The sequence below is a fragment of the Mobula birostris genome, chromosome 6 (genome assembly GCF_030028105.1).
Source record: "Mobula birostris isolate sMobBir1 chromosome 6, sMobBir1.hap1, whole genome shotgun sequence".
NCBI lineage: Eukaryota > Metazoa > Chordata > Chondrichthyes > Myliobatiformes > Myliobatidae > Mobula > Mobula birostris.
The window spans coordinates 26,866,684-26,884,899 of NC_092375.1; the positions used below are offsets into that span (position 1 = coordinate 26,866,684).

The 18,216-nt window shown below is 41.8% G+C and overlaps 1 protein-coding gene across 1 annotated transcript in view; it reads right to left on the reverse strand.

The window, feature by feature from the left end:
* Positions 1 to 18,216, reverse strand: part of gart (phosphoribosylglycinamide formyltransferase) — a 59,328-nt gene that overhangs the window by 22,452 nt on the left and 18,660 nt on the right. The window contains exons 7-15 of the mRNA XM_072260059.1: positions 17,159 to 17,284; positions 13,069 to 13,156; positions 9,697 to 9,782; positions 9,417 to 9,585; positions 4,535 to 4,766; positions 3,542 to 3,636; positions 1,949 to 2,058; positions 1,636 to 1,834; positions 716 to 967 (exon numbers count right to left, since the gene is read on the reverse strand). Of these exons, the coding sequence (XP_072116160.1) occupies positions 716 to 967; positions 1,636 to 1,834; positions 1,949 to 2,058; positions 3,542 to 3,636; positions 4,535 to 4,766; positions 9,417 to 9,585; positions 9,697 to 9,782; positions 13,069 to 13,156; positions 17,159 to 17,284 (1,357 nt within the window). The remainder of the gene's footprint in view (positions 1 to 715; positions 968 to 1,635; positions 1,835 to 1,948; positions 2,059 to 3,541; positions 3,637 to 4,534; positions 4,767 to 9,416; positions 9,586 to 9,696; positions 9,783 to 13,068; positions 13,157 to 17,158; positions 17,285 to 18,216) is intronic.

An 18,216-nucleotide genomic window follows, 5' to 3' on the forward strand; every position in this document is an offset into this window, starting at 1 on the left:
GTACCTAATAAAGTGGCCACTGAATGTACAGCATGTTTGAGTTCTTTTGCTGCTGTATCTGTTTGGCTGATTAAATATTTGCATTAACAAGTGGGTGTAGACTTATACCTATTAAAATGGTCACTGAGTACATTAGAAAAAAAAGAAACAGATCTGCAACAAGTACACTTCATAGGAAATCACATTTCAAGTCACATCATTCAAAAGTATTTTAAATTCCAGAACTCTGATATGCCAAGTTTTGCAGATGTATAATTTTTTTTTAAACTTTCTGTTATGATGCCTACTGTACACTGGAAGATACAACAAAAAAAGTTAGTGTTTTAGGAGACTTTTCCTAGAGGGTTTTCCAGAACATTTCCATTTTTTACAACATGGAATGAGACCATTTGGCCTATCAAGTCTTTGCCAGCTCTCAGACCATTCCAATCTGCCTCATGCATTCCAACTTTTTAAATTGAAAGTCACATCCACAGTATTATCACACTTAAAGGCCACTTTGATGCATCAACGCAAAGCCCATTCACAAATTCATCTGAAGCGGCACAAGCAACATTAGCTTACTCTTTGTACAGCTGCATCAGAAGGAGCAGACTAGAAGGTCGTATCACAAGGATACCAGCTCTTTCCTGATGTAAAAAGATTCAATTGAAATAAACATGTAGGTAAACTACCAAGAAAATCTCACGCCACCGTATTTCAAATCAAATCTTACCGAGTGTCTGAGAACCATAGCTGGATGGTGCTGGGGAGGAGCACTGCAAAGACGACTTCTCCAGAATTGCTCGAACAAGGCTAAAGCCATTACTATGAAGTCCAGATGAAGCAACGCCAATGAGAACATCACCAGCACAGATGTGCTCCAACTTTGGTAGCATCTGCCCACGTTCCACTGCTCCCACTGCAAAGCCTGCCAGATCGTACTCTCCCAGGGAATACATTCCTGGCATTTCAGCGGTCTCTCCCCCTGCAAAGCAGGCAGATAACAAAATTAAACCATGCTGATGCCAACTGATAAAAGAACTGGCAGCAAAACACGGGAAACAAAATTTTTTTTTTTTTACTTGTCAAATACAAACTCCATTTAACTTGCATTAGACGGACAATGAAGATTAGTGAGTTGTGGCGTCACAGCGTAGCTGGCCAGCACAATCCCTGCTGATCTGATTTGGCGCAAACGGGCACTTCATTGCAGGTTTCAATGTTTTGATGATCATGTGACAAATAAAGCTAACCTTTAACCTTTAAATAGAACCTTTAACGTGACATTTACCTTTCTGTAAAGAAGTCTCCTAACTCAATTGGACAGACTGGGTATTGGGTATATCCAGTCAAAAACTTGGGGCCATAAGAACAGGAAGGCTACTAACAAATACAACGGGGACAAAAAGAGAAATTTCCTTGATCGGAGAAATTGGAGTGTAGAATTTTCAGCACTAATCATATCAAATCATAATTTTACAACCACTGACCCACAACGATCACCTGCCACTAGACTATGTACTTGACCGAAGTTCATTAAGTAGAAATAGATCTAATACAAGCTTCTTTTGATGGGCTTGTATTGCACTGACATAGACAAGTCCCAAAATTACACTTGCTTTGACCCTTATTCGTTTGATAGTGGTTCCTTACCTAATAGTGCACATCCTGCCATTTTACAGGCCTCTGCGATACCAGCAATCACAGTCTGTGCTGTGCCCACTTCCAGTTTACCACAGGAAAAGTAATCGAGGAAGAAAAGTGGCTCTGCTCCTTGTGCCAGGATATCGTTTACGCACATCGCTACCAAGTCCTGACCCAAAGTGTCGTGTTTGTTGCACATCTGCGCAATCTGTCCATGGTCAAAATGGAATTAGGATACAATGAGAAAATAAACACGGATGACATTGTGATAGAGAAATTCAAATTTTACTTCAAGGATAACTAGAACATGTGCAAATGACACCTTTAGTTTGGTTCCAACACCATCAGTTCCAGAGACTAGGATTGGATCATTGTATCCAGCTGCCTTCAAGTCAAAGATGCCTGCAAATCCTCCAAGCTCAGCATTACAGCCTTGGAAGTAGAAAGAAACAACTTCTCAGAACTGGAAAATTCATCGCTGAATAAAATCCTTTGACCCAAACCACATTAGTGTTTAAACAGAGCATTAAACAGTGTCTAATTCATTTGTGCTTTATTCCAATAGGCAATTGTAAAGCTGAGTAGCTATAGAATATATTGTTGCAACACAATTTCTTCTACCTTCTTCCCTTCTTTGTGGTGATCAGATTCAAGCTAATGCTGATCACCTACCCGTGGAAATAAAAGGGCCAATCTTGCAGCCAGGCACGACTCCTTTAGCTGGACTTGTCTGTAAAGTTTAGCACTTGCCCTGCCTTGCACTAGCAACAGAGTTTTCTGCTACACCACCTCTGCCGTCAGATGCTCCTGCCCTGCTCGAGCAGTCCCCAAGAAATCCAACAGGGAAGCTAGAACTTCCATGAACTTTCCATCTCCTGGGCTGTGAATTCTGGTTATTGAGTCTAGGCCAGAAGTACCAAGATTCCCCCCTCCCACCGTAATCAGGGTGAAGAAATAGCTCCCAGCATGTAGATTTTATTCCTGAGTTTGGTAAGTTAGTTTATATGTATTCAAAAAGCATGTTTTCCAGAGTTTTAAATTTTTCATACCAATTATTAAATACACCACAGAGAATTTTCCAGTGGTAAATGAACTGACAAACTTCAGTGGCAGATCTGACTGGCTGTGAAGAGGGCCTCACAAGCCGTCAATGCAGTTCTCAGCAGAGTGAGAGATGTTTGTGTAAGTAAATGCCCTGTGCCTAGTCATGACCCCACCTTCTGGCAGAAGTTATGTCAGGCAGGGTAGGCAATCAGTGATCTCAGAGGGTCATGTGGGCCTATGTTAAACAGCTTAACTATTTAATATCCCAGAACTCTTTACTGGATTCCACTTTCAGCCTTTACTATTCAAATGAACATTTTTCAAAGCAACTCTTGTTCCTCATTCCTCCACTTTAATTATAATAACAAATCTGCTTCACTATTTCCTCCAATCTTTCTACAAAAATTTTTTTTTTAAACTACAGAGTTTTCCAATTCTGGACTTAAAACTTAGTATAAATTCATTTTCCCTTCCTTAAAAAGTGACTTTTTATGTTAATCGTGTTATATTAAAAAACGGAATGATACAAAATTCTGGTCCTGACAAAGGGTCTCGGCCCGAAATGTCGACTGTACCTCTTCCTAGAGATGCTGCCTGGCCTGCTGCGTTCACCAGCAACTTTTATGTGTGTTGCTTGAATTTCCAGCATCTGCAGAATTCCTCGTGTTTACGTTTTTAAATGATACAAAAGTATTGATTTCCTCATTAATATTATTGTGTTCTCAGCATTTTCTCTAACCAGTTATAATGCAATCTTAAAATGGTTCCATATTGTAATGTTATGTATTTAATCATTTAAATCTAAAATATTACTCAAATGCATTTTGCACAAACATAGAAGATCATGGTGAAGCACGGTTCAAATGCTTACCTGGCCTAGAGGTGGCTGCTGCAAGTGGCTTAATTGAATGGACCAATGTGTTTCCAGCCACAATATCAACTCCACTGTCTTTGTAGGTCAGTCCTCTATAGAGAGAAGTTGGGATAAATAACATGTAAGCTTAGCACAGGGAAAGTAAGTATAAACCTTACCAAAATTGGCCCACATTAACATGAAATCATCTGAAATCCTGCAATCTTGTTCTTTTTCTACCAGAGTTTTGAAGTGTATTGTACCCACAAAGCTGTATGCTGTCTGTCACCCCACATGTGCCAGCCACTTTCAGAGAAGGCAATGAACATAAAAATATAGAACCTGTTTGTTCTATTGTGGCAGTACCACAGACAGTTTAGCCCCAAGATCAGCTAAATCAGAGGGAAATATCGGCAGAACCCAAATGCACAATGGATTAGCCAAATACGGTACATTATTAAAAACCTAATATTTTAATAAACTACCTTTTATTTCAAGTCAAGATTATTGCCATTTAACTATATACATGTATATAACATTTATATCCATATAATGTATATAGAAACAAGACAATGTTTCTCCGAATCAGGGTGTAACGCACAGTAGTACAAGTAACACATAGTAACTTACGAAGGTAAGGATAAAATCTACAGATGAATCATGTACAAAATAACAAACTAATGTGCATAAATTAAATATTGTCAGGTATGGAACAGATTAACCAGTGACACTTCAAATATGATGCGGCTGGGAGTTCAGTAGCCTAATGGCCTGAGGGAAGAAACTGTTTCCCATTCTGAACGTTCTTGTTATCTTTGCTATGTTTTCATTCCATTTCTCTGAGACCATGCTGCTTAGGAATTTAAACAGATTTAAATTTCTGTGCACCATAATGAACTGTGCCAAATTGAAAATAACTTCGGTACACTGAACAGAGCAAATATTTCCCTCATCCAACATGAAGTACACCCTATGAACTAAGTAAATATTTATTTGCATATAATCACAAACCTGGATTGTTTTATGAATGCAATGGCTTGATGTGCAATATCATTTCTGTAAACAGCGTCCTGAAAGTGAATAGTTTCTACCCCTTTATTGGCTTCCTTTACTGCCCTGATCAGGTCCTTATTGATCGCAGTTACTGTAAGAACTCGACCACCATTTGTCACCACCTTGCCATCCTTTCGTGCAGTACCTGCATGGAACACTTGTAGGCCCAGATCCTTTGCAAGTGATAAACCTTAAAAATAAAAACAATTTAGATCAATTTACCACAATGCAGCCACTCTCCTCAAATACTCCTTGTGTCATAACCAAGTCTTTGTCAGAAAATTAAACTTCTTGTCTCCATCAGTTTTGCTTTCCAATACATTTTGCAAATTAAAGAAAGTTTCCTATTTATCCACAAGGCAATTCAGACACCAAGTATCTCCCCCAATTGCTTCTACTGTTTTGTCATCCAGAGTTAAGTGGCTGTAATCCATCTTATCAAATATTTACAGTATTGTGCAAAAGTCTTAGGCACATATATATAGCTAGGAGGCCCAAGGCTTTTGCATGGTACTGTATTTGTCAAGGTGGAGTGGAGAGCAAGTTTGTAAATGTGGCAGGAGCAAAGGATGTTGGGAATGATGGGGGTGGGGCACCACCGAAGGGGTGTGAGACAGGTAGTAGAGAATGAGTGCAGGGGTGGGGGGTGGCGCAGGTGCAGACACACCCAGCCCTGAGACACCAAGCAAGGTCATTTAATTCCAAACAATTGGTTTATTGATCATTACAGCATGCGTCTCTGGTGCTTCCTGCTCCCTCCCCTCTCCCTTCCCCCTTTCCCAACCATGATTCCACTCTCCCTGCCCCCTTCCCACTCTACAAAGGAGACCCATATCCAAATCAGCTTTATCATCATATCCAAATCAGCTTTATCATCAGATATATCATGAAATTTGTTTTTTTTTGCGGCAGTGGTACAGTGCAGAAGTCTTAGGCACCTGTGCTCTATACAAGACCCAAAACTTTTGCACAGTACTGTACTATTTAAAGATAATGGTAACAGGCCCTTCCATCCCATGAACCAATACACCCATGTGACCAATTAATATGTACATCTTTGTATTATGAGAGGAAACCAGAGCACCTGCAGAATGTACAAGTATCACAGATGATGGCGGGACAATGTTAAAATGTTAATTTTCACACTATCCCAACAGACACTGCCTGGCCTGTTAAAAGTTGAGTACTTGCATTATTTAGATTTCCAGTCTATTGCTTCTGGGCTAAAGAGCCATTGTCCATATAGCAATGGCACCTTCAATACAATGAATAACCCAAATTGCTTATCAGGAATATGGCAGTATTTCAACTAAAACAACAGGATTGATGATTAAAGTCTTAGACGGTGAGGTAGTTTTAAAAAAAGTATTATAAGAGGCAGAGGAAGAGAGACTTGGAGAGTTCCAAGAGGTTAGGACCAAGTTAGCTAAAAGAATGGAATGTAAATTGGAATTGGTTTATTACTGTCACATGTACAGAGCTCCAGTGTAAAGCCTATCTTGCACATTGTTTATACAGATCAAATCATTACACACTGCATTGAGGTAGAACAAGGTAAAACAAGAACAGAACGCAGAATAAAGTGTAACAGTTACAGAGAATGTCAAGCACTGGACAAGTTGATTAAATTCGGAAGAGCAAAGAGGCCAAAATCAAATAAATCTGAAAGGCGGCATTTTTGGAAGAGGTTGTAGATTTAAAGAGAGGCTGTGCTACTCCTTTGGAGGGTCTAAAAATAATAACCAACATCTTCAAACTGAGGTTTTGTTGAAAATGAAGCTGGGTTTATCCGCTCAGGGGATCTCCCACCCACTGCTACCAACCTTATAGTTCACACACCTCGCACTTCCCGTTTCTACCTCCTACCCACGATCCACAAACCTGCCTGTCCTGGCCGACCTATTGTCTCAGCTTGCTCCTGCCCCACCGAACTCGTTTCTGCATACCTCGACACGGTTTTATCCCCCCTTGTTCAATCCCTTCCAACCTATGTTCGTGACACTTCTCACGCTCTTAAACTTTTCAATGATTTTAAGTTCCCTGGATCCCACCGCTTTATTTTCACCATGGATGTCCAGTCCCTATATACTTCCATCCCCCATCAGGAAGGTCTCAAAGCTCTACGCTTCTTTTTGGATTCCAGACCTAATCAGTTCCCCTCTACCACCACTCTGCTCCGTCTAGCAGAATTAGTCCTTACTCTTAATAATTTTTCCTTTGGCTCCTCCCGCTTCCTCCAAACTAAAGGTGTAGCTATGGGCACCCGTATGGGTCCTAGCTATGCCTGCCTTTTTGTTGGCTTTGTGGAACAATCTATGTTCCGTGCCTATTCTGGTATCTGTCCCCCACTTTTCCTTCGCTACATTGACGACTGCATTGGCGCTGCTTCCTGCACGCATGCAGAGCTCGTTGACTTTATTAACTTTGCCTCCAACTTTCACCCTGCCCTCAAGTTTACCTGGTCCATTTCCGACACCTCCCTCCCCTTTCTAGATCTTTCTGTCTCTGTCTCTGGAGACAGCTTATCCACTGATGTCTACTATAAGCCAACTGACTCTCACAGCTATCTGGACTATTCCTCTTCTCACCCTGTCTCTTGCAAAAATGCCATCCCCTTCTCGCAATTCCTCCGTCTCCGCCGCATCTGCTCTCAGGATGAGGCTTTTCATTCTAGGACGAGGGAGATGTCTTCCTTTTTTAAAGAAAGGGGCTTCCCTTCCTCCACTATCAACTCTGCTCTTAAACGCATCTCCCCCATTTCACGTACATCTGCTCTCACTCCATCCTCCCGCCACCCCACTAGGAATAGGGTGTCCCTTGTCCTCACCTACCACCCCACCAGCCTCCGGGTCCAACATATTATTCTCCATAACTTCCGCCACCTCCAACGGGATCCCACCACTAAGCACATCTTTCCCTCCCCACCCCCCGCATTCCGCAGGGATCGCTCCCTACGCGACTCCCTTGTCCATTCGTCCCCCCCATCCCTCCCCACTGATCTCTCTCCTGGCACTTATCCGTGTAAGCGGAACAAGTGCTACACATGCCCTTACACTTCCTCCCTTACCACCATTCAGGGCCCCAAACAGTCCTTCCAGTTGACGCAACACTTCACCTGTGAGTCGGCTGGGGTGATATACTGCGTCCGGTGCTCCCGATGTGGCCTTTTATATATTGGCGAGACCCGACGCAGACTGGGAGACTGCTTTGCTGAACACCTACGCTCTGTCCGCCAGAGAAAGCAGGATCTCCCAGTGGCCACACATTTTAATTCCACATCCCATTCCCATTCTGACATGTCTATCCACGGCCTCCTCTACTGTAAAGATGAAGCCACACTCAGGTTGGAGGAACAACACCTTATATTCCGTCTGGGTAACCTCCAACCTGATGGCATGAACATCGACTTCTCTACCTTCTGCTAATGCCCCACCTCCCCCTCGTACCCCATCCGTTATTTATTTTTATACACACATTCTTTCTCTCACTCTCCTTTTTCTCCCTCTGTCCCTCTGAATATACCCCTTGCCCATCTTCTGGGTCCCCCCCCCCCCCCCGCCTTGTCTTTCTTCCCGGACCTCCTGTCCCATGATCCTCTCATATCCCTTTTGCCTATCACCTGTCCAGCTCTTGGCTCCATCCCTCCCCCTCCTGTCTTCTCCTATCATTTTGGGTCTCCCCTTCCCCCTCCAACTTTCAAATCCCTTACTCACTCTTCCTTCAGTTAGTCCTGACGAAGGGTCTCGGCCTGAAACGTCGACTGCACCTTTTCCTAGAGATGCTGCCTGGCCTGCTGCGTTCACCAGCAACTTTTATGTGTGTTGCTGGGTTGATCAGCAAGCTTTAGTTTAATGACTGAGCAAAGTGCAGAGAAAGCCAGCATAGATTTGGCACAGATTTATGGAGATCCAGGGATAGGACACACTGTACGGTCCCAGTCAGATGAATGTGAATGGGTGAGATAAATAGCACACCCCCAATCAGATGACTGGGTAGAAGTCAAGAAGAGTTAATTCACCTACTCTTTCATTTAGGTAGAGATGAAAGACAGTAACCAGCATTGGCAAATTGTGCTGAGTGATCTTGGCTTATGTGGCTCAATTCATCACACCAATTATGCACAATAATTCCACAGATGTTGCAGAAGGTATCTAGGTGTTTAAAAGAAACTGATCTGTGATGTTTCCATTTCCTGCTGCCATCTCTCTCTTTGGTCACATTTATCCATCAATCGGCCACCATTAAGACTGATCTTAAAATAATAAAATAAAGGGCTAAATCTAGAAGGCATCAGTGGATCTTTACCCAGGTAGCAATCAAAGCCTGAAATACAAGTTGAAGTCGATGTTTCGGGCTGAGACCCTTCATCAGAACTGATGAAACTTCAACTACTTATTCATTTCCATTGATACTGCCTGGCCTGCTGAGTTCCTCCAGCAATTTTTGTGTGTTGCTCTGGATTTCCAGCATCTGCAGAATCTCGTGTTTAGGACTAGTTGAAGTGACAATTGAAACTTGAAAAAAATTTTGGCCCACTCGACATTTTATAGAAAATTATTTGGGTGTCTCATTAATTAAAAACAGAAACAGGCTGATTTAGCGGTTAGTACCAAACCTTTTGAACAGTAGATCAAACGCAACAACATCAAATGTATATGTTAAGTACCAAGTACATACAAAGATTGGTCTAACAGCCAGTTGACTTTGTCCAATATTATTCACAGAATATTCTCTCCAGTTCAGACCACATACAAGCTGTAACGTCATAGCTGAAATGGTGGAAAGGGAGAAGGGAGAGAGACACAACCCTTCATGTACTACTTTGTAGGTTAGGATTTACCTGTGATCTCATGGCCTTTTGAGTAGCAACCTGGATATCCACCACTGGCCATAACCACAGTCACCGCAGTGTTGGCTTCCAACCAAGAAGGCATGGCTTTAGAGAGCTTGCCATCCAATGTTGCTTGTATCAGCTCATATAAGTCACTACTTAATAAAGGAAGAATGACCTAAAACACAAAATGGTCACAAATGAGAAAACATATGTTGACCACATTCCACATTTTAATGTATTTTAAAGCGTGAACCTCAAAGAGAACACCAGATAACAGCAACAATACCTGACATTCTGGATCACCAAAGCGGCAATTAAACTCCAGTACCTTCGGTCCTTCTTGTGTCAGCATCAACCCTGCATAAAGTATTCCTGAAAAGCAAGGCAGGGGGTTAAAAAGTGATTCGTTTCAGCAGTTGTCTTTGTTAAATAAAATTGGTACATCTTCATCTCAGATCTTCATTACTGAAGTCTTTTATGAAGAAAGTGCAAGTACTGCTTGAAGGAAGCAGGCTTGTTAATATTTCCTCAGTTGGAACATTTTGGAAAATTGAACTCGTCATAAAATGAAGCCCAAGAGGCATTCTGCTACCAAATTAACAATACAGATCGATTCTCCATAGTTATAGTTCAAAATGAGTTCAAAGAGTTCACTACCACATGACAATTGCAACAGATTTGGTTCTGGTTCACACAGGCCTCTTTCAGTTTTTAATGCAGATGATATGAAGGTTGGTGATGCTGTGAACTGTGTAGAAGGTTGTCAAGGGTTACCACTGGCGATTGATAGGACGCAGAACAGAACGGAGATGGGACAGACAGAGCTCAATCTAGAAAAGAGTGAAATGATTCACTTTGGAAGGTTAAATTTGAAGGCAGAATACATGCAAATAAATCCCTCAAAGCTGCCAGTCGAATTGACAGGGAGTAGGATTCACTTCGGAAGATGGAACTTTGAAGGCAGAATACATTATTAACCGTAGGATTTGTAGCTGTGTGAAGGAACCAAGGGATTATTTGATCCACATGAATAAATCCCCTGAAGTTGACACTCAATTTGATAGAAAGTGCTGTGATAGGGAGCACCCGAAGGGCCTGTACTGTGCCGTAATGTTCTACAGGATTACTGTAAGTTATGTTTAATGCCTGAATAGTTTCAGGGGTACCCACCACGTGCAGCAGTAGCAGGAGTACTGGCTGATTTTTCTTGATCTAGTTCAGAGAACGCTGCAGCCAAAAGTAGTACCTGGTGATACGAGATCAGTAACTCAGCACAGAAGCAAAATAAATTCAGGTCCGATTAGCTCATGATACAAAGAGAAGTGTTGTCACTTGCTGTTCCAATTTACTCTCAAAGTATATATCACCATATACGATGCAGAGATTCATTTTCTTGTGGGCATTCACAGCAAATACAAAGGAAAAAAAACAAACAAAATAATAATAATAAATAAACAAATATGGAGAACACGAGATGAAAAGTCCTGGAAAATGAGCCCATGGGTTGTGGGAACAGTTCAGTGTTGGGATAAGTGAAATTGAGTGAAGTTATCCCTTCTGGTTCAAGAGTCTGATGATTGAGGGAAAATTAACTCTTCCTGAACCTGGTGGTGTGAGTCCTGAGGCTCCTGTACCTCCTTTCTGATGGCAGCAGCAAGGCAAGAGCATGACCTGAATGGTGGGGGTCCCTGATAATGGTTGCTGCTTTCCTGCAATAGTGTTTCATGAAGATGTGCTCAAAGGTGGGGAGACCTTTACCCATGATGGACTGGGCCTATCCACTAACTTTTGTAGGATTTTCCATTCAAGACATTGGTGTTTCATTATGTTTCAGATACATAAAGTGGAAAAGGTAAACAAGAGTGGATATTGGACTGCTGTAAAACAATGTTGGGGAGGTAGTAATGGGGCACAATGAAATGGTGGACGAACTGAATAAGTATTTTGCATCAGTCTTCACTATGGAAGATGCTAGCAGTATGGTGGAAGTTCCAGGTGTCAGTGGTCATGAAGTGTGTGAAGTTACCATTACTAGAGAGGAGGTTCTTGGGAAAATTAAAGGTCTGTAGGTAGATAAGTCACCTGGACCAGATGGTGTACATCCCAGAGTTGTGAAAGAGGTGACTAAAGAGATTGTGGAGACATTAGTAATGATCTCTCGAGAATCACTAGATTCTGTAATGGTTCTGGAAAACTGAAAAATTGCAAATGTCACTTCATTCTTCAAGGAAGAAGAGAGGCAGAAGAAAGGAGACTATATAGGCCAGTTGGTCTGACCTCAGTGATTGGGAAGATGTTGGAGTCGATTACGAAGGATGAGATCTCAGGATACTTGAAGGTGCATGATAAAATAGGCATGGCTTCCTCAAGGGAATAGCTTGCCTGATAAATCTGTTGTAATTCTTTGAAGAGGTAGCAAGTAGGATAGACAAAGGAGAATTGGTTGATGTGTATTTGGATTTTCTGAAGGCCTTTGACAAGGTGCCACATGTGAGGTTGCTTTACAAGTTACAAGCCCATGTAATACAGGAAAGATTCTAATATGGATAAAGCAGTGGCTGATTGGCAGGACGCAAAAGTGGGAATAAAGGGAACCTTTTCTGGCTGGCAGGCGGTGACCAGTGGTGTTCCACAGGGGTCTGTGAGGGACCACTTCTGTTTACATTACACGTCAATGATTTGGATGATGGAATTGATGGCTTTGTTACAAAGTTTGCACACAATATGAAGATAGGGGGAGGGTCACATAGTTCTGAGGACGTAGAAAAGCTACAGAAGGACATAGATTCAAAGGACGGGCAAAGATATGGCAAATGGAATACAATGTCAGGAAGTGTATGGTCATGCACTTTGGTAAAAGAACTGAAAGGGTTGACTTTTTTCTAAATGGAGAGAAAATACAAAAAAAACTGAGGTGCAAAGAGACTGGTAATTTGCAGGTTGATTCTGTGGCGAGGAAGGCAAATGCAATGCTAGCATTCATTTCAGGTGGACTAGAATACAAAAGCAAGATTGTAATGTTGAGACTTTATAAAGCATTGGTGAGGCGTCTCTTGGAGTATTGTGAGTGGTTTTGGGCTCCTTATTTTAGAAAGGATGTGCAGACACTGGAGAGGGTTCAAATGAGTTTCACAAAAACGATTCCAGGATTGAACAGCTTGTCATATGAAGAGTGATGGCTCTGGGCCTGTATTCACTAGAATTCAGAAGTATGAGGAGTAACTTCATTGAAACCTATTGAATGCGAAAGGCCTTGATAGAGTGGTTGTAGAGAGGATGTCTCCTGTAGTGGGAGAGTCGAAGACCAGAGGATACAGCCTCAGAATAGAGGGGTGTTATCTTAGAATGGAGATGAGGAGGAATTTCTTTAGCCACAGGCAGCTGTGGAGGCCAAGTCTTTATATATATTTAAGGCAGAGGATGACAGATTCTTGATTGGTCTGGGGATAAGGGGATAAAGGGATACGGGAAGGCGGCAGGAGATTGGGCCTCAGAGGAAAATTGGATCAGCCAAGATGAAAAGGTGGAACAGACCTGATGGGCCAAATGGCCTAATTCTGCTCTTGTATCTTACTGTAAATCATACCAAGCCATGATGCAACCAGTCAATATACTTGAACTTGACCGATCCCTGCCAACCATAAACAGCACCACTCACCAGTGTAAGGGATTCCTTCTCGTCTCATGCCATCAATTGTTTTCTGGAGAATATTTTCCCTGATATTCTGAAGCTTGTTTTTTGAAATCTAGGAAGCCATAACCAAAAACAAAACAAATAAGAAATCTAAATATGTGAGGAATGACACGAAGCAGGTCAATTCCTGGCATAATAATCCACGTATAAATAATAATCCCAAAACTGGAAGTCTAAGATGTCCCTTTAAACTATTACGTCAAAGAAGTGTAAATATAATCAATGGTATGCAGTGTTATAGATTCAGAAGTTATGGAATTACGTGGACATAGCAGACAATGATTCAAATAAGAACCCATCTTCAGGAAAAAAAAATGTATTCTAATGTAAATTGCAAGTAGTAATCAGTTTTAAATTAACAGGACAGTTCTGTTAACAAACACAGCTGTCAATAGAGCAAAGGCTACTCTAGAGAATGTGATCTGCATCTGAATGAATCTGTCAAACATAAGACAATGAAGCTGTTCATTGAGTTACATGAAACCGAGCATTAGACACCAGCTAAGTCATTTTGCATAATTGTGACTGAGTTCATGAAAACTTCCAGACTAATTTTGTCACTTAGAGTATCAAACATGGTCATCGGCAAATATGCTCTGTCACTAATTGGGATATTTGTGTACTCAAAATTGTCTTCTGTTCTCACTGTAAATACATAATTCATTGAAACTACGTCAGACTCAAAGTATTGAGGATTTTATTTTTGCACACCACAGTTCCTAAGGAAACAATGAACTGCGTAGAGGGACAGAGAGTTTAGAAGAAGCCAACATGGGCAGTCGGCTCATTTTGTGTGCCACTTTCCCCAAGGAGACATCGGATTGTGCGTTGTTGTGACAGGGGAGTCATTGGTTAGGGGAGCAAAAAGGAGGCTCCATGGATGAGAATGAGATTCCCGGATGGTATGTTGCCTCCCGGCTGTCAGGATCGAGGACATCTCTGATCGAATCCACAGCATTCTTAAGAGGGAAGGTGCGACGCTGTGGTCCACATTGGTACTAATGACATGGGTAGGAGGGGGTCCTGCAAATTCAGTTCAGGGAGTTAGGTGCTAATTTAAAGGACAGGACCTCCAGGGTTGTAATCTCAGGACTGCTACCCATGCCATGTGCTCGTGAGGCCAGAAATATGAAGGCCATACAGTGTAACACATGACTAAGGAGTTGGTGTAGGAGGAAGGGCTACAAATTCATGGATCATTGGGCTCACTTTTGGGGAAGGTGGGACCTGTTCAGAAGGGGACAGTTTGCACCTGAACTGAAGGGGAACTAATGTCCTATTATAAAAATTTGCTACTGCTGCAGGGGAGGGTTTAAACTACAGTTGCAGGGGGATGGGAGCTTGAGCGCCAGAACAGTTAGCGGAGAGGATGTGGAGGTAGATGTTGCTAAGATCTCAGACAAAGTCAGGAATCAAAAGATTGACCATTGTGGGACAAATGTTCTGAGCTTTGTATATTTCAATGCAAGGAGTACTGAAGGAAAGGCTGATGAGCTTAGGGCATGGATCAGCATGTGGAATTATGGCATTGTAGCCATTATTGAGACTCGGTTGCAGGAGGGGCAGGACTGGCAGCTCAATGTTCCGGGGTTCATTGCATTAGTCATGATAGAGTGGGAGGGCTTAAAGGAAGAAGGATGGCATTACTAATCGGAAAATGTCACGGCAGTACTCAGACAGGAGAGCTTGTCTAGTGAGGCTTTATGGGTAAAACTGAGGAATAAGAAAGATATGATAATGTTGTCGAGACTATATTATAGGCCACCCAACAGCCTGCGGAAGTTAGAGCAACAAATTTGTAGAGAGATTGCAGACTGTTGCAAGAAACACAAGGTTGCAATAGTAGGTGATTTTAACTTTCCACATATTGACTGGGACTCCCATGCTGTAAAAGAGCTGAATGGGGAAGAGTTTGTCAAATGTGTCCTGGAAAGTTTCCTTCGTCAGTACATAGAGTTTCCAACTAGAGAGTGAAATACCAGATCTTCTATAAGGATATGAGATGGGGTAGGTGACAGAAGTCTGTGTAGGGGAACACTTTGCATCTAATGACCATAATAGCATTTGTTTCAAGATAATTATGGAAAAGGAGAGGTCTGACTTTCAGGTAGAGGTTCCAAATTGGAGAAAGGCCGATTTTGATGGTATCAGAAAGGATCTGCATGTATGGAATAGGATAGTTTGTTTTCTAGCAAATGTGTACTTGGTAAATGGGAAGCCTTCAAAAGTAAAACTTTGAGAGTATAGAATTTGTACGTTCCTGGCTGAATAAAAAGCAAGGATAACCGATTTAGGTAACCTAGGTTTTTCAGAGATACTGAAGTTAGGGTTAAGAAAAAGGAGGTGCATAGCAGGTATAGGCAGGTAGGAACAAATGAGGTGCTTATGAAGTATAAGAAATGCAAGAGAACATTTAAGAAGGAAATCAGGAGGATATGTTATGAAATTTATTGTCTGTGGAAGCAGTAAAGAGCAAGACTTAAAGAATTACTACAAGTTACTGTAAGGAAATCATGTTAATTCCAGTATTGGATCTTAATACACCACAGGATAGATCCTTGGACACTTGCATTTGAACAGGAGTGAATTTTGAAACAAAGTACAGTAGTAAATATTTTGTGTAAGCAATTGAGAAGAAATACCAACCCATTTATGCAATAGGTTAAAAGGAAAATAAACAAAGGCCTACAAATTGATCTTTGCTGTGAAAAGTTCACATGGTACCACAGAACATTTTGTCTGGAGGCTTTCCACTGGTAAATTCGGGGATAATCAAGGTCCAGGAAATTGTATGCTACTGACTGACCATGGAACTACAGCTGTCCCCAAGTAGTTCCAATGAACAAGAGTGGTTGGTCATCTGATAACAGTGCCTAAACATTGAGGATGCAATCAGGGTACGAAAATGGTGGTGATCTGTTTCTGATGAAAACAATCCTCAGATGTAAAGCACTGAAAACAGAGAGAAACACATTCTCATTTTAAAGTTCCAGCAAAGAACAAGTTGGAAACAAAATCATTGTAATGAGCCTTGATTTAACACTGAAGATTAATATTGGGGCACAATAGTCAGGGATTATTAATGTTTAAGGGCTGGAATGAACTCCTTACAGACGGCAAACCTTCTGAAGCTCCAAATGGAAAGTCTAAGAGACTCGTGTTACCAAGGCCTCTCAATCTTTCACCTGAACCAGGCAATAATCACCAATGCCCATAAGGATTTCTTATGGTCATTGGGAACATAGAGGGAACTGAAGTGGAGAGAGTGAGCAATTTCAAGTTCCTGACCGTCAATACCTCTGAGGACTGAACCTGGATGCAACATATTGATGTAGCTATAAAGAAGGCAAGACAGCGGCTATATTTCATTAGGAGTTCGAGGAGATTTGGTTTCTCAACTAAAACATTTGAAAACCTCTACAAATGTACCATGGAGAGCATTTTAACTGACTACAACACCGTCTGGTTGGGGGGGTGCAACTGCACAAGATCGAAGTAAGTTCTAGAAACTCGTAGGGTTAGTCAGACCCATCAGGGGTACTAGCCTCTGTAGTATCCAAGACATCTTCAACGAGTAGTGCCTTAGGAAGGCAGCATCCATCAAGGACACCCGCTCCACCTCCCTCCCATCCAGGACATGCCCTCTTCTCATTGTTACCAGCAGGAATCCTGAAGGCACATACTCAGCAATTCAGGAACAGCTCCTTCCTCTCTGCCATCCGATCTCTAAATGGACATTGAACCCATGAATACCACATCACTACTTTTAATAGTTTTTTTTTGCACTACTTATTTTAACTATTTAACAGACACACATATACTTACTATAATTCAGGATTTTTTCTATATTTATTTTTCATGTATCACATTGTACTACTGTCATAAAGTTAACAAATTTCATGATATATGCCAGTGATATTATACCCGATTCCGGTTCTGATATGAGCCCTGGTAGCACATGACAGAAAACACAATTTCAGAAGGGCAATCAAATTGTCAAATCTGTGGTAAGTTAATAAAGAGCAATTTAAAAAAAAAATACTAATACAATTACCTGTGGAACAGGACAATAGGCTCCCATCCCACCAGTGTTGGGTCCCTGGTCTCCATTTAATAAACGCTTGTGATCTTGACTTGGCGGCATGCAGGCAATTGTAACACTGTCACTGAAGCAAAGGCACTGCACAACATCATCAGAATTACCTTAAGAATGAAGCTATTTTCAAAAAAAAAACTGCTTCACAAAATCCAAGTTAATTGATAGGATTATGAAAGAAAACAGCCAACAGGAATGCATAGAGAAACTTTGAAAAAAATTCGTTGATACTTCAGTATGTTTCTCAGCACTATAGAGCATAGGAGTCAGGATTAACTGTGAACACGAGGAAATCTGCAGATGCTGGAATTTCAAGCAACACACATAAAAGTTGCTGGGGAATGCAGCAGGCCAGGCAGCATCCCTAGGAAGAGGTACTGATGAAGGGTCTCGGCCCGAAATGTCGACTGTACCTCTTCCTAGAGATGCTGCCTGGCCTGCTGCGTTCACCAGCAACTTTTATGAGGATTAACTGTGAAACCTGTTTTATCTATTATCATACTTAAGCATGTAGGTATGCAGGTTAAATTGAAATCAAAACCAGAACCCTGGAAGAACTTAGTGGGTCAAGCAGCAGCAGTGAAGGCAGAAGGTGCAAAACCCTGTACCAGGACTGACAGGGAACAGGAAAGATTGTCAGTAGATAGCAGGATGCAAAGGAGTGGAGAGAGGCTGGTAGGTGACAGGTGAAGCCAGGTGGGGAGGGGATAAAAATCCAGGTGGGTAAAGAGGGACGAACAAAGGGAGAGGAAAACTACTTGTGTAATTGAGTGTATGAGGGAGGAGAACTCAGGGTGGAGTTGGAAATACAATATTCACATCAGAGGACAAGCCTCCCCAGTGAAATATGAAATGCTTCTTTTCCCCAGTTTTCCATTGTACTGGAGAAGGCCGAGGACAGATAGGTCAGAGTGGGAGTAGGAAGGTAGGTCGGAAAAGCTCAAGATGGCCGCTGCTGACAGACTGCAGATACTCTACAACATGATCACCTGGTCTACACTTGGTTTCACCAGTGC